Genomic DNA, 16,277 nt, shown 5'->3' on the forward strand with positions numbered 1-16,277 from the left:
TAGCGGTCAGATTCCTTCAATGCCTGGTGATTGAAAAAGGAGGACTCCTCTGTTGATACACGCAAACCACCAAAAAGTGACAGACCTGCCCACATCTACGTATGTCTATCTATGATACTGTTCTGAACGAAGATTACAGCTGGCCTGAGCCGCTGGCTGAACTTCCTCTCAAGCTTGACCCCTCTATGGCGAAAAGACTTGATCCTGAATACGTCAAATTCTTCAAGGAAGTCCTGTGCGAGAGGCCAGACATTTTGGAGACGCATAAATTTCCTGTGGCCAAGACGAAGTCTGGAGGCAATGTGATCCCTGGGCAAGCACCTCCGGTGGAAATGGCAGAGACTTACGACATTGAAATCCCCAGAAAGTATACAGCAGCGGAAACTTCTATTCCTGCAAGAGTTTTTGTACCAAAAGGGGAGATGCCATCAGAAGGATGGCCCTGTACGATCTGGTACCATGGAGGGGGCATGGTGCTGGGTGGTATTGGCACTGAGAACTCCTATTGTACCCATCTGGCCGAACTGGCAATGTGTACCGTGATCACAGTTGACTACAGGTTGGCGCCAGAATATCCTTTTCCTGCTGGCGTTGAGGACTCATTTGAAGCTTTAATGTACGTCATGGAAAATTCTAAAAAATTCAAAATTGATAAAAGCAAGTTATGCGTTGCAGGCTCATCAGCCGGCGGTAACCTTGCTGCTGTAATGACTCACAAATATGCATCGTCTCCACTTTCAAAGGACTTACCACCTCTGAAGTTTCAAATGATGATTGTTCCAGTCATTGACAACACCGCTACTGGGGAGACACATGTGTCCTGGAAAGATAATGAAAAAACTCCACAGCTACCAGCAACCAAAATGCTCTGGTATAGAAAAATATATTTACCCGAAGGCGGAGATACTTTAGTTGATCCCGAGTCTAGTCCTTTCTTCTATACTGATGAGAGCTTCAAATCTGTACCACCTGCTTTTATAGCCGCTGCTGAATGCGACGTTTTAAGATCTGAAGCAGAAGCTTATAACAAGAAGCTACAAGACAACGGCATTGACAGTGCGATTGTTATTTACAAAGGTGTGCCACACACAGCTATGGTGATGAATGCAAGATTGACGCAAGGTGCCAATTTAGTTAGAGATACCATTAACAGTATTAAGACAGCTTTCTACGGTTGAAGCTTAGCAATCTTAAAAAAAACGTCCTGCTCATGAGATATAGAGTATTCATAGTATTTACATTTATAGATTCTGCCGTAAACTTGAATGGATCTTATAAATGTTAGTCGAACCGCTTAATCAAGTAAATGAACAGGCAGCCCGCTTGCGTGAAGGTCGCTTTGGCTTTCGCGAATAATAAATAGAATATGAGGAGGCAGCTCCTAGCTAAATAAAGGCTGATTGTAATGTGTTTCAATGGTTTTGGTGTGTGCAAAAAACGAGCTTAGAAAGAGTTGGAGTATCTTAAAAAGTCTTCGTTATCAAAAAAGACGGCATCATTGGAAAAATTGGTATTACTCATATCATCCAAAACACGCGTAAGATCTATGTTTTTTATAGCCTGAGAGTCTAATTGTGGTTTTGAATCCTCATACCTTTCGGGCAGGTCAGATTGAAAATAGCCCTGAAATGTGGTTTGCACCCCTTTCGAACTGATAAGATCAATAAACTCTGTGAGCTGACGATTAAAGTTCGAAGCAGGTATATTGTATTGGGATAATCTTTGCAAAATATCTAAATTAGTTTGCACTCTATCAAAAAGTGTGGAGATATCGCATCCGAATGTCATCGTGTAATTTGGCAATGATTGACAAAATGCAGCAAAAATCAGGATAATTGTTGCACTAAAAATATAATGACAATCCAAAAACGAAGCATTGGCCATTACCCCCTCAAAATACAGCGTTGTGAGAATGACACTCTGAAGATTTGCAGCTTCTACGCTCGCCTTCAGTAAAGTTTGAATTGTATTATGCGATTTTACAGAAAAAAGGCTACTAAGGCCCTTTCCACTCGTCAAAACTTTATTAAAAACATAAAACAGCACGGGCCGCGTCGTGATCATGATAGAATAGTTATAGTTGATGTGCAGATTGATTGTAGACCGTGATTGAGCCATTTTGAGATTGCTTAGATTGAGATCCAGATACTTTGGTAAGTTGTCCAACCAATTTTTGAGCTGTGTAAGAACCAAATGGCAATTTGCAATGAAGGATGCTGTATTGCGTGTGTATATTTTTCTTACAATGTCTGTAGTTATCCTAGCCAGCTGGACTTGTGATATGAAATGATATTTTTCAAGTGACATAGATATGGAACCTGGTGGGCTGTTTCTCTCTGGTGGCGGGACTGGAAACAAAGGTATGTCCACATCTGATTCATTTATAGTCAAAGGGTACCCAAATCTAATGGCAACAATTCTATCATAGACAAAACATAACCAAAATACCCTATTTTGATCAGGGTTTGTTGTCCTTTTATGATGCCCAAGAGCATACATCATCCTGATCGCATTTCCCACTTGGATGAAAGCAAAAGCTGGTTTATCCAAAGACAAGGCGTAGTAAGCAACGTAAAGGAAAGATTGAACCAAGGATGTATTAGCAATACAATCGTATACTTTCAATAGTTCCCCCTGCAGCTTAAGAGCACATTCAAAGTACGATAATCCAGGAAATTTTGATCTCGGCTGGTCACTATTACTATTCTCGAAGAGACAGCCTAGCGAGAGATATGTAAGGAATCTTACCATTTCTGTTGAGTACCTCATGAAATTGGTGCTATCCACAGTGTCACAATATATAAGGTTCTCTAGAATATCAACCTCATAACCAGGCTCAATGAACAGATAGTCAGCACCGATAATTTTGTAAACTGTTGCAATACATTTTTTGGCCTCGGAAATTGGAGGGCACACATCAGCAGATAAAGATCGAACAAGGGAGATGTTTGGGGCAATATCCAGGGAAATTGTCCTGAAATCTGAATTATGCGGATTATCTGTTAGTTTTGAGGATTTAATTAGGGACTGCTTGATCTTCGAGAGGTACTTTCGACAAGCAGAGTCACCCAGGTAATGAAATGTGTGATTTGACAGTTTTGACTCATCAATATATGGTCCACCGTCGATGACACCATCTTCATCTTTGTTCGAAACCAGTGGATTTGCGTCCTGAAGAAATTCCGTGGGCGTAGGACTGCTATTCCCAAGCTGGTTTTCAAGCTCCCTTATTTTTGCCTTCAAGCTTTGCAGGTAATTCTCAGTGATGCTAACTGTTTTTCGAGGTACCCGGCTGCGATAAACACACTCATGAGGTTTGCATATTTTGAGACAGTACTCGCACGGCAACCCACCAGAGCACTTTTTCTTCCTATTTTTGCACACCTGGCAGGCCCTTTTTAAAGTTTTCTTAGTCATGAGATCTATTCATTGAAGCCAGATACAATTCTAATTCTGCTATCTTGCAATCGATACTTCTTGTAGACACTCCTCTTGCATTGCGTTTGGTGTTTTTTTATCAACAAATTCAAAGCCCCAACGGCGTCCGTCTTTCTTTTAAAAAAGATAAATGCCTGCTTATATGACTCGTTTTACACAGTTATAGTTCCCAATGTCTTAGCCATCATTTTAAATCTAATTTATCGATTTTATTGAAGCCAGAGCATAAATTCACTAATACAAAAGGAGCGAAATATGCATAGGTCATTTTTTGTAAAATTTCTTGGTTGGTGATTGCCTGGCGTGTTGCATAATTCGAAAATTATTCCTATCCTGTCATAACCATATTGTGTCGGTAATATAATAAGGCGTTATCCTGTCACTGTGAATATTTGATGCCGAAAGCAAGCTCAGCGTACCATAGTAAAGACTCATTCTATGCCATCTAAGCCCAATTGCATCTCCGGTTGTCGCATCAATTTTACTCTTCAGAAATGGCACTTGCCGTATGAAATTCTCGTAATCCCATATGATATCGCCAGCTTTTTTTGCGTTTCGAACAAGATGTCAATTCTCACTAAAGATTCAGAGTACACTTCTTTGCTACAACTAAATTATATCGGGGACCTCTCCCGAACCATGATCAAATTTTATGTTATCTGCACAGCGGAACTCGAAAAAAGATTGTGACTTTTATTCGACAGCTCTTCGTAAGTAAAGTAGCCGCAGATGGTTGACATATTTAGTTTCGCCGGAAAATGAATTGCACATTAGGATTGCTGCTCCTCCAGGAGGAAGTTTCGAATCAGAAATCAGCCTGCAATGGAAATCGAACAAAGGTTGCTGACTTCCGTCTCCTTAAGATTTGATCATTTCTTTACTCGTTGTGATTTGCCCAGCACTGGATGTGCTGCCTTTGTCCAATGAACTGTCTTAGAAGATGTCAGTACCGTGAAGAAAATATTTGAACTTATCTCATTGTTTTCTCATTTCCTAATCCTATTAAATTTAACGCTTGACTCATTTATGGCACCTGAAGCATACTCTTAACCGTAAACTTATATAAGGATATTCTGAAGTACATTCTATTTGCTGTACAAACTGCACTGTTTAGGACGCCGCATCTCAGCGGCTAAAAAAAATAGATTACAAATTGACACTAATTTCTGGTCTTACGAAACGCAAAACAGTAAAGGTAAATAAAGCATACAAAGACTATTGTTTAAAGTCAAGCCAATTATTTCATGAGTTGAACTGCACAACAGCCTCAAACCCAACAACCTGTCTCAAGCAATGGAAAAAATTGAAATTGGTCGTTTGGCATGTACTATAAAAGAGCCAAAAACCTATAAGCCCCAGAAAATGTCAATTTCAGCGATGGAAAAACCATCTCAGAGTAAAAGTACATATAAATCTGCATAAAATGCTACACAATGATCTATTTGACAAAAAACCTCACGCTTAGGTACTAGAGAGTTCGATGACAAGTGTCAAAAGCTGAAACTTCCAGCTAGTATGGTTCCACTTCCTCTGTTGCAGAAAGCATGGCAAATTCTCAATGGAAATGCTGATTTCCTTGAGGACACTTTTTCAAGCCGCGACGACAAAAGTGTTCAAGTTGTCCTCCCACAACCTCCCCCACCCGGAGTCATCACAACGACACGATCACCGGTCTTCACATGTACAGAATTTTTTCCTCCAATGTTAATCACGTTTTTACTCCCTCCTTGGTACCAGAGATTTAGACCTCTGGTACCATCTTCACCTCCTTGCACACCATGCGGAGCGATTGCTCTTCTTTCCGATAGAATGGAAACTTCTACAGGTTGACGAAACTCGATATCTCTGATTGCACCATCGCCACCTGTGTATTTTCCGCGACCACCGGAATTCTTTCTAATAGAAAACTCTCTCAAAATTACAGGATATCTTCTTTCAAAAATCTCCGTATCAGTCATTCTGGTGTTTGTCATGTTAGTGTGAACTGCACTAGTTCCGTCCCAGCCTTTACCTCTCCAGGAATCCGCTCCAGCACCATGTCCACCACATATTGTTTCGTAGTAGCCAAATCCAGGGATGACTTTACCAGTTATAGGATCGCTACCACCAATTCCAAAAGTTAAATTATTGCAATCACCTTGGGAATCAGCCATCACATTGAATGTTTTCAATACAACATCCGTGACTCTTTGCGAAGTTAGAACGTTTCCACCAACCACAGCGATACCGTCAATAGGACTTAAAATTGACCCCTTTGGTATCTTTATCGTAATAGGTTTCAAACAGCCTTGGTTTAGAGGAATGTCTTCATTGACTAAACATCTTAGAACATACAATATGGCAGAATTAGTTATTGCCTCTGGCGCATTTAAGTTACCATAAACTTGGGGCGACGTTCCTTCAAAATCGAATACATATTCCTCCTTTTCAATATTTAGAGAGACATTAAGTTTGATTGTAGTACCATCATCTAGATAATCTTCACCACTGAAGCTTGTAGCACCAAAGTGCAAGGTGAGCTGCTTCAACATTTTTTTAATGGTCTCGCTTGCATTATCTTGGATGGCCTTCATATACTTGACGATTTTTTCGAGGCCATTTTCCTCCATTAGGCTGGCAATCAGTTGGATTCCTTTATTGTTTGCTGCGATCTGCGCCTTTAAATCACTTATGTTGTCACTTAATCTTCTTGATCCAGAACATCCTGGGTGTTTAGCCGGCTCTACTAGCAGTAACTCGGTGATTCTGTCTTCTTGAAATTCACCCTCTTTCACTATGAACTCCGAATATATTGCTGCTCCCTCTTCGTACAGTTGTGTGGAGTTGGGGGGAATGGAACCGGGAAGGATACCGCCAATATCTGCGTGATGTGCCCTTGATGCAACAAAGAAAATTAGCTCACCTGTACTTTCTGAAAATGATGGGGATATAACAGTGATATCGGGTAAATGAGTGCCACCAATTTCCGGGTGATTTGTAACAAGAACATCACCAGGTTTTAGTTTATTTTTCCACAAGCGAGCCTGTGCAGCGATGCAAGTAGACATAGATCCTAAGTGCACCGGCAAATGAGGGGCGTTAGCAACCAAGTTACCCTCTGGATCGAATAAAGCACACGAAAAGTCAAGTCTCTCTTTTACATTGGTGGACACTGATGTTTTCGTTAATTGAGTGCCCATCTGCTCTGCAATATCCATAAATCTATGACTGAAGATAGACAGCATAACTGGATCGACATAATCGATTGATTCTTCATTTGCAATATCCTTCGATTTGTTGAGCAACTTAATGTAGATATGAGACTTTAACACAATTGCCTCAGAGTTTGCTGGGATAACATTTGTCTGAGTTCCGTCAGCCAGGATTGCTGGTCCGTTTATTATGCTGCCATATGAGATGTCATCTATCCTAAAAACTGGTGTTTTCACACGCTTGCCTTCAAAGTATATATCTTTGAAAAAACTGGCTTCATCTTCAGCGGAGACATTACGAAGTTTGTAACTTTTCAACTGTGTATCAACTGACTCTTCTTCTCTAACGTTCGATTTTCCGGTGGCTCTCACCCTAATATCATCAACAATAATCTTGCGATCGGTGAAAGAGAATCCAAATTCCCGTTTATGAGCTTCTGTGAACCACTGTTCAAAGTCCCATTTATCACCAACTTGCAATGTCATCAAACTTGTTTCTGTACCCTCATACCTCAAATTCAAATATCTTTCAAACAAAATATTAGAGTAAGGAAATCCTTGAGACGCCAAAGATGCTTTGCAACTTTCGCTCAATTCATTTAATCTACCTCGCACCTTCTTCGAACTTATCGGATCTTCTAGTGTAAAGAAACAGGGTTCTTGAGCCTCCTCAACGACATCAGCAAGAAATATACCATAAGCGGAAAGGATGGAGGAGTACCTGTGCGCTAGAACAACATCGATTCCTAAAGACGCAGCCACCGCTACCGCGTGTTGACCACCAGCACCTCCGAATGTCACCAGTCTATGTTTAGAGACTACATGCCCCTTCGCTTCAGTAATAGCCCTGATTGGCCTTGCCATTGATTCATTGGCGACTTTCAAAAAGCCATCAGCAACCTCATCAGGTGTCATAGAAGTACCCAATTCTTGATTGATACTGTCAGTGAGTTGGTGAAATTTCTTAGTGGTTATATCCAGATCTAGGGATTCATCCTCATTAGGCCCAAATATTTTTGGAAAAAATTCGGGGATTAAACGACCCAAAAACAGATTGGCATCTGTAATGGTTAATGGCCCACCTTTTCGATAGGCAGCTGGACCTGGATCTGCTGTGGCAGATTCTGGTCCAACTCTGAAGAGACCGTTTTCCCAGAAAAGTCTAGAACTACCACCCGCGGCTACTGTGCTAATATTTAATTGGGGTGATTGAATGACAATACCGGCGGTTGTGGTTTCAAAAACATGCTCCAGCTTTCCATCTCCGAATCTACTAACATCGGTGGATGTACCGCCCATATCGAATCCAATCAAAGGAATTGAATTTTCTTTGTCATAACAAGTGCTGGAGTAACCTACTACACCGCCGGCTGGACCAGACAGTATTGACTTTAAACCCGAAAATCTGTGCCCATCAACTAAACCACCATCCGACTGCATAAATTGTATACTTGTGTTAGTCGAATTAGTCAATCCAGATTCAATACTATTTAGATATTTTCTAATCACAGGCGTCAAATAGGCATCGGCCACCGAACTATGAGCTCTTGGCAGATACTTAATCATTGGCGAAACTTCAGATGATAGAGAGATATGTTTGAAGCCAATTTTTCGGGCAATATTTCCCACCAATTGTTCATGCGCAGGATAAGTATAAGCATGTAGAAAGGCGACGGCGATTGACCTGATGCCACTATCATAAATGAGTTTAAGCGAGCTTTCAATGCTTGCCACATCAGGCGTTTTTAGAATACGAACAACTTCGCCACTATTCCCCAATACTGTATTGTCCTCATCATTATGCGTTGATCTGCGTTTATCAGGATCTTCAGAAAAATCCTCCAAAGTAACCCTTTCGTCAATCTCAAGGGCCATTTTGTATAGTGGAGCCGGCTTCTTTATGTTCAATTCGAATATTTTTGGTCTAGATTGATCGCCAATCAATAGTATATCCTTGAATCCTTTAGTGGTGACAAATGCACATAGCTCACCATTCCTTTCTAAAGCGCAATTAGTAGCCAGGGTGGTTCCCATTCTGATGCTTCCAACATCAGATATATCGAGTGGTATACCACGGGGTAATTGGCGGCCTCTAAAGACTTCCAATAACCGACGTATGCCTTCGAGTGGTGCATCCGGATAGTTCTTAGGATCAACCGAGAGAAGCTTGATGACAACATCATCCTCTTGCTTTCCGGTTCCCGGATTACCGATACAATCGGTAAACGTACCGCCTCTGTCAATGGCAATTCGAATTTTATTTTCAGTTTCAACAGTCATTTTATTTTGTCTGATTTTTGTAAAGCAAATGAAGTCTTTATGGTTTTGTATAAGTTAAGAAAAGAATTGATTGAACTTCATGATACTTTCCTGTCATCATTAACATCAGAATTTAGTTAGTATTTATATAGAAATGGAAGTATCACATGAACTATCATGTCGGCGAAAGTCTTTGAATATCTCCGCTAACTTTAGGACCTTGAGGTTTTAGCATAACTAGTCGGCGATTTTGGGCTATTTTTCTCCGACTCCAAACCCATTAGAAGTGTTGATAAGAGACGAGGCGGTGATTTCACTCGAATAATACCGATAATAAATCTAATGCCCAAGATGCTGTATATAAATTAGATGAGATCGATGAATGTGATTTACCATTTGGTTTCGAAGCTGTTTTGCATCTGGATTATAGCCTCAACAGCTGGTGAAATTTAAGCAGTTAACGTGATGTTGGGAATAGACAAGAAGCAAGAAATTGTACAGGAAGTTGTTGCCAAAGATATTGGCAATGGTAGTATCACATCAATAACTGAAGGGTCACAAGATCCTACTGGTAGCGTTGATGATCTCTACATCGACCCCAAGGAAGAGGATGCCTTGGTTAGGAAGTTGGATCGCAGGCTAATTCCCATGTTGGCCTTCATGTACTTCTTATCCTCATTGGATCGTTCGAACATTGGTAACGCTTACACATCAGGAATGAGAGAAGATTTGAATCTGACATCCAGACAATACTCAAATGCTGTGTCTGTATTTTATTCGACCTACCTGGCAGCTGAGCTCCCAGCGGTATTGGTATTGAAGAGGGCTAATGTCAAATATTATATGACCTTTTTGGTATTTTCTTGGGCTATAGTAACAATGTGCAATGGGTTCGTTCGGAGCCATAAGTCACTTTTGGCGTTGCGTGTCTTACTGGGAACATTTGAGGGAGGCTTTTTTCCTGCCATGACATTAATTATCAGTATGGTCTACAAACAGCAGGAACAAGCAAAGAGAATTGCATTTTTTTTTGGATCTTCTGCTCTTTCGGGAAGTTTCTCAGGGCTCATTGCTACAGGCCTATCCTCCGTCAGAAATGCAGGAGGATTAGAAGGATGGAGATGGCTTTACATTATCGAAGGGCTTATTTCTGTGTTTGCCTCAATATGGTTATTTTTTGGTTTGCCATCAAACTTCAATTCGCTACCATTTTTGAATGAGCGTGAACTTCATCTTATGAATATCAGAGCAAAACAAAGGGCTCAATATATGGGCCCCGATACCGGGTTCAAATGGTCATATGTTAGGGATGCCTTAGGCGATTTTAAAACCTATACGTCGTGCATTATTCAATTCTGTCAAGATACGGTGCTTTATGGATTCAGTACTTTTTTACCAGCTATTTTGAGATTAGGACTTGGCTACTCTAGCATGCAGGCCCAATATTTGAGTGTTCCAGTATATCTTTTAGCAGGTTTTGTATTCCTAGTATCCGCATTTTTGAGTGACAGATTCAGATTAAGAGGTCCTATTTTCTTCTTATACAATATAGTTGGCGCTATTGGATACATCCTGCTATTGGCCGTCGGCAATAATGCTGTCAAATATTTTGCCTGCTATTTGATAACCTTCTCATTATATACAGGAACTGGGTTAAATATTTCCTGGCTTACAAATAACGTGGCACCACATTACAAGCGTGCCACTGCTCTAGGTTTGAATCAGACAATAGGTAATTTGTCGGGTGCGATTGCAGGTCAAGTTTATACCCACTCGCCTTATGTCCTTGGTAATTCTTTTACCCTAGGTTGTATTGTGGTTTCAAATATTTTGACTTTGGGACAGATATTGGTACTGCGCAAAATTAATATGAAGAGAGAAAGAATTTTGAATGGAGAGATCCCAGACGATAAAACAGATAGAAGAGGTGATGATGCTTTGGATTTCAAATATTGTTTATAATTGAAGATGCACATATTATTTATTTTTAGGAAGTAGTTTTTAATTGCCTGTATTGCCGAAGATTGTACGTTTCACAGCTTACAGCTGAACAGGCTTTTGCGTTACTTACGAAAGTTACTTGAGGGAAATATATCCGTAACAAAATTTATCCGACTATTTAATTACATATGTTTTCATCTTTTATGTCACATACTAGCATGTGCCCAGGTGTGTGTCCAATAACGGGACCGTTTATCAAATGCCCAACGGTCTCTACAGCTAGTTGTGGGGTTACCCCACATGCCCAAAACACGGGAATTTCATCGTCTGCAATCGTGATTGAATCACCATATTCCGGGCTCTGTAAGTCTTCTATTCCCAGCCTTTCGGCGCCATCGTATCCCCAGTCAATGGGCTCCCCATGGGTCAATCTGAACTCTCTTGTTATCTCCCTCACTTTTGGCAAATCTTGAGTCTTATATGGCCGCATACTTACCACATATGGGCACTCGATAAAGATACCCGCTGGATCCAACATCTTGGACGTTTTGAACATCGCCACGTTCTTTTTCTCCACGACATTTCTTGGTGGAAGGCCTGCCTGAGATAACGCCCGCTCGAACGAATACGAGCAACCGATCAGAAACCCCACGTAACCGGCGCCCCACTCATCCCTGCAGTTGAGTTTTTGTTCCACCAAAGATCCTTTTTCGTAGATGTTGTACTTCGGAAAGTCTGCACGAATGTCGAAAGTACCTTCTTTAATAATTGCACTGTTGCTTAGAGTGTTTGGATCTCCTACTGTATGCGCCAGCAGAGGACAGGCCACAGGATTTCGGAAGCATAAGTCTCGGAAATCCTCCGCCTCTTCCGCTGGCAGTATCAACAGGTTTGCTTGAACGTAACCCGGGAGGATTCCCGAAGTATGGGACGTATGAAGTTCCTCTCTGCAGAGTTTCCTGAACTCCTCAGGAAACTTCGGAATCGCCAACATGCGAGCGTGCCTGTTCTACGATCTAAACATCCTACACTGGCCCAGCCTTGCTGAGACGCCCATGTCTATATACCGGTTGTTTCAGAGTTTTATCGCTAATCTGCTTATCACCAACCGAACTGTCGGCATTTTCTCGTGCGAAATCTCCGACTGGTGCGTTCATCGCTGATTTTCGATACAGCGCTGTGGAAAACCTGCCATGAGCGAAATAAGATGTCCAGCGCCAAAAAACCCATGCATAGCCTCTCTGAAACGAAGTCATATCCTCGTATCTACCTAAAGTCCGGCATACTTCCTGCTAACAGGAATACCTTCTGATCTGCCACACTCTGTTGAGGCGGAGAGTGCACTAGGAAGAGTCATCGTTCCCTTCCGAGCAGTTACGTCCAAGCGTAAACCCTTTGTTATTACAAAAGCCACTTCAAAACTGTATAGACCGTGTACACATGTACATATTCGCCTGTAAACAGTATAGCTGAACGTTTTGCTCGCGATGCTTTACCCATTTCGGCAATATGTCGAATTCGGTCTTAAAAAACCAACATGTGATAAAGTCACCCCACACGAGCTGCACGAAGATCAATTCCGTGTAACCAGTGACGACAGCCGTACTAGCTGAGGTCTTTATTGCCGATGGAAACTTCCCAAAATGGAAAAACAAGATTTGGCAACCCAGAGAGAATACGTGGAACCGGTGGAACAATGCAAATGACCTATTTCGTATAATGGAATACACAATTAGTGTCATTCTGTAGATTCTTTCTCGTCCACGCATGAACCACAGCTCTTTCTTCGCATTAAAGCACATTACAGTTGGCAGCCATGGTCGGAAAACATACAGTTGTAGAGATAGCTGTAGGGCCAGCTGGTATTTTTTTTTTGTAGGTATTTCTTTTCTGTTCTTTCTTTCTATATATGGTTCTTTTGACCATGAAAAATAACGGTTGGAAGATATAAAGATATCATATCATCGACGCATCTCTCAGCTCACAAGTGAGCAGAGCGAGCAGAGCGGTGGAGTAGGATAGAGTATATATAGAGATCTCAAGTTTTCTTAGTCGATACCGAGAGGCGTACAAGAGCAAATACACAGTGTGCCGCGCGATGTTGTCTGAAGAAACACGTAGTATTGTCAAGGCATCGATACCTGCGCTGCTACAGCAGGGTACAACAATAACAAAGCTGTTCTATAAAAATATGCTCGAAGAAAATGAGGATTTACTGAACATGTTCAACAGAGTAAACCAGGGTAGAGGTGCTCAGCAGACAGCTCTGGCGACCACAGTTCTGGCAGCAGCCAAGAACATAGACGACCTATCTGTTCTTCTACCACATGTCAAACACATCGCCAACAAGCATAGATGTTTGCAAGTCAAACCAGCACATTACGCTATTGTCGGAAAGTATCTTTTGATCGCTATTAGTGAAGTCCTGGGGGACGCCGCAACGCCGGAAATCATGAACGCATGGAGCGAAGCATATGGAGCAATTGCTGATATTTTTATTAATGCGGAAAAGGAAATGTACGCGGAAGAATCGTGGACGGGATGGAAACCTTTTGAAGTCACGAATCGTGAAACTGTAGGGTACAATATTGTGGAATTCACAGTGAAACCTCGGAAAGAATCTGGAATCGATCTAGCTAGGGTAACAGTTTTAGCAGGTCAGTATATAACCGTGAAAACACATCCGATGAGACAGGGAAATCAGTACGACGCATTACGTCATTATTCATTAAGTTCTGTCGACACGGCAAATGGTCTGAAATTTGCTGTCAAATGCCTTGATTCCGGTGACAAACCTGCTGGATTGGTCTCTGAGTACTTATTCAAAGATGTTGCAATTGGTGATCAACTACTTCTGAGCGCCCCAGCTGGCGATTTTAATTTGGTTGAACCTCTTATTTATCAGAACGAAATTCCCTTAGTTGCCGTCGGCTCAGGTATTGGTGTAGGTCCGCTAGTGGCAATGATTGAAAATCAAGCAATGAAAAATCCCAAGAGGCCAATTGTGTGGCTTCAATCAAACTGCGGAGAGGCCGATGAAGTCTTCAAATCACATGTCGATAGAATATTAGAAGGTGTGTCAAATCCAACGCAGGTAATTATAAAACCAGATACTCAACCCCGTAAAATTGATGAAACTTTTAGAAAACATGTCACAAACAATTCAGATGTTTACATATGTGGCTCAACCGGTTTTATGCAATCTATGATAAATTATTTTAGAACTTTGGAGGTACATAATGATTGTGTTCATTATGAACCATTTGAACCAAAGATGCCTTCTGTGAAAACATAGTCAAACATAGCTGCTTCCAGATTTTGTAATTATTTTAATTCTCGCTATGTGTATTTACTGTTGAAGAAGGGCAAAAGTAGAGGCAAGTTGAATCGACGAAATCAGTGCAGGATCTCATTCAAACTTTGTTTTAAGTTCTCCAAAGCACAACAGGACCTGTAAGTAAATCCAAAATGAATCATCTATTAATTTTTTACCTGTGAGTATTACGTTTATATGTGGGAAAGAGAAAAGAGAATAGTAACAACGAATTCAATCGTCTATTAAAGAAAATCGATAACTCTATATAAATCAAACACAAATTAAAAAATACACTCCTCTAGTAACTCTCTCTCTATAAAGGATAAATGAATGTTTTGTTTTCTGAATCAGTCAGATCCAATACAGCCAAGTTGATATCATTTTGTGAAGATACTTTCATCATTTTTTCATTATCGTTATCCTCACTCTCAACAAGCTGATATTTCTCTACGTAGTTTCGATAATTTTCATCATAATGTTTCAATCTTTCATTATTTCTTGCTTTTAAGATGAAATATATCACTAAGAGAACGAGTGGTGACAAAGAAAATGACAAAACAATCTGAACAATCCATGCCGGTAAATACCTAGGAGCATCTTTTTCTTGCCATATCTGCGGCGAGATGATGTTGGCAATACCGTATGCAAACATGCACACCGAGCTTCTTGTGAATTTTTTAGTGTAACCTGAGGCACTCGAACTTGCCCAGTCAAGAGCGATAATGAAAGGTATTCCGAACACTTGGCCTGCGAGACAAATATTTGCTAATATGCCCATTTTGTTATCCCAAGGTAGGGTGGCGGCAGCAATCGATCCTACCCAAGCAGGTAAAGTCCAAAAAATGGCTGTGAAAGCGGAAATATTTTTCCACCTGAGTAATGTTAATGTTGCGATAAGTGCACATACTACAGCAAATCCGGCCCCAGCAACAGAAACTAAAGTTGAACCTAAAGCATCAACTCCACCCATTCCTTCGAACAATAAATTCTGTTGATATGGTAGGTTGTTCGCTAATTGTTGCAGCAGAAAAAACAATCCAAATAACCATGTAAGGTAATCTTTCATAGCTTCTTTAAACTGATCTTTCTTGAACACCTTTTGCTCAATCGAAGAGCCAGTAGATGCTTGGACCCTTCTGATAATCCAAACTCGTTCTTCTTTTGTGAAAAACTTGACATCAGCTGGATTATTAGGGAACCAAAGTATGACAATAATGGTGAGAATAAATGTTAAGCCTCCAATAATAATAGTGAAAATTCTCCACAGTGCGATACTTGGAGAAAGTATATGAAGCACACCGTATGCAATGAAACCGGTTGGAATTGGTGATCCCATACATGCCGCAAAGAAAAAAGGCTGAGCTGCAGCTCTTTCTGATGCATTGAAAAACATACCCATTGTCGCCATCAATATAGGTATAACAATACTTTCTGTTAAACCCAAGAAAAATCTCAACGCCGCAACACCAGAGAAATTGAAGGCAGCACAATGTAAGAATACGAGTACCGTCCACGAGGCTAGTATACCACCCAAAAAGCTTCCAAGTGGGAGCCTTTGTGCCAGATATTGTCCTGGAAATTGACCAATGGCATAGCCCACATAGAACAAAGTATTAACGGTGTTATAAGTGTTTTGAGTGAGTCCGGTATCTTCAAAGAAACCTAAAATCGAATCATAAGAGAGCGTGGCTTTATCCATGTAAAGCAGTAGATTTATGGCAAAAACAAAACAAAATACCGTGAAAAATAATTTTCTCCTTAGTTTTTTCTCTTGCTCAGGAGTTATCTCTGCGACTGAAGCGTCATTCTCTTCCATAAAAGCCAAGGTAGCATCCGCATGCCTCGATGGTATTAGAATTTCATTTTCTCGCTTTGGCGGAGTCTGAATATCATCAGTAGATGATAGTGATCCAGCCACAATGTCAGCTTCGACTTTAGATATTTCTTTCATCCTTTATTTTCTTGCTTTTTTCGATTATTGTGAGTAAATCAAAGCCAAGACACATAAAGAGTCCTCCTTAAGTACTTTTTTCACATTAGTCCTACGGTAGCCACAGGAACCGATGGCATCCGTCAATCAGTTATTCATTCGACCCCTCAGTCATCCCCGACAGCAGTGGTAAACTTTTCTC

The 16,277-nt window shown here is 40.8% G+C and overlaps 7 protein-coding genes across 7 annotated transcripts; 3 read left to right on the forward strand and 4 right to left on the reverse strand.

Moving 5' to 3' along the window:
• Nucleotides 1-101: 101 nt before the first annotated feature.
• Nucleotides 102-1,178, forward strand: HG535_0C06360 (alpha/beta hydrolase; the record flags this gene model as incomplete). Its single annotated transcript, XM_037288114.1, has 1 exon — nt 102-1,178. The coding sequence occupies one exon, from the start codon at nt 102-104 to the stop codon at nt 1,176-1,178; it is 1,077 nt and encodes a 358-aa protein (XP_037144009.1).
• A 265-nt stretch (nt 1,179-1,443) lies between these two features.
• Nucleotides 1,444-3,417, reverse strand: HG535_0C06370 (Zn(II)2Cys6 transcription factor; the record flags this gene model as incomplete). The annotated part of the gene is made up of 1 exon (XM_037288115.1): nt 1,444-3,417. One exon carries the CDS (start codon nt 3,415-3,417, stop codon nt 1,444-1,446), a length of 1,974 nt encoding a protein of 657 aa, XP_037144010.1.
• A 1,634-nt stretch (nt 3,418-5,051) lies between these two features.
• On the reverse strand, nt 5,052-8,909 carry OXP1 (5-oxoprolinase; the record flags this gene model as incomplete). Its single annotated transcript, XM_037288116.1, has 1 exon — nt 5,052-8,909. The coding sequence occupies one exon, from the start codon at nt 8,907-8,909 to the stop codon at nt 5,052-5,054; it is 3,858 nt and encodes a 1,285-aa protein (XP_037144011.1).
• A 444-nt stretch (nt 8,910-9,353) lies between these two features.
• Nucleotides 9,354-10,850, forward strand: HG535_0C06390 (allantoate permease family MFS transporter; the record flags this gene model as incomplete). Its single annotated transcript, XM_037288117.1, has 1 exon — nt 9,354-10,850. One exon carries the CDS (start codon nt 9,354-9,356, stop codon nt 10,848-10,850), a length of 1,497 nt encoding a protein of 498 aa, XP_037144012.1.
• A 157-nt stretch (nt 10,851-11,007) lies between these two features.
• Nucleotides 11,008-11,823, reverse strand: HG535_0C06400 (uncharacterized protein; the record flags this gene model as incomplete). The annotated part of the gene is made up of 1 exon (XM_037288118.1): nt 11,008-11,823. The coding sequence occupies one exon, from the start codon at nt 11,821-11,823 to the stop codon at nt 11,008-11,010; it is 816 nt and encodes a 271-aa protein (XP_037144013.1).
• A 1,104-nt stretch (nt 11,824-12,927) lies between these two features.
• HG535_0C06410 (uncharacterized protein) lies at nt 12,928-14,124 on the forward strand (the record flags this gene model as incomplete). The annotated part of the gene is made up of 1 exon (XM_037288119.1): nt 12,928-14,124. One exon carries the CDS (start codon nt 12,928-12,930, stop codon nt 14,122-14,124), a length of 1,197 nt encoding a protein of 398 aa, XP_037144014.1.
• A 334-nt stretch (nt 14,125-14,458) lies between these two features.
• On the reverse strand, nt 14,459-16,096 carry YCT1 (Yct1p; the record flags this gene model as incomplete). The annotated part of the gene is made up of 1 exon (XM_037288120.1): nt 14,459-16,096. One exon carries the CDS (start codon nt 16,094-16,096, stop codon nt 14,459-14,461), a length of 1,638 nt encoding a protein of 545 aa, XP_037144015.1.
• Between the last annotated feature and the right edge of the window lie 181 nt (nt 16,097-16,277).

This window comes from Zygotorulaspora mrakii, chromosome 3 (genome assembly GCF_013402915.1).
Source record: "Zygotorulaspora mrakii chromosome 3, complete sequence".
Classification (NCBI taxonomy): domain Eukaryota; kingdom Fungi; phylum Ascomycota; class Saccharomycetes; order Saccharomycetales; family Saccharomycetaceae; genus Zygotorulaspora; species Zygotorulaspora mrakii.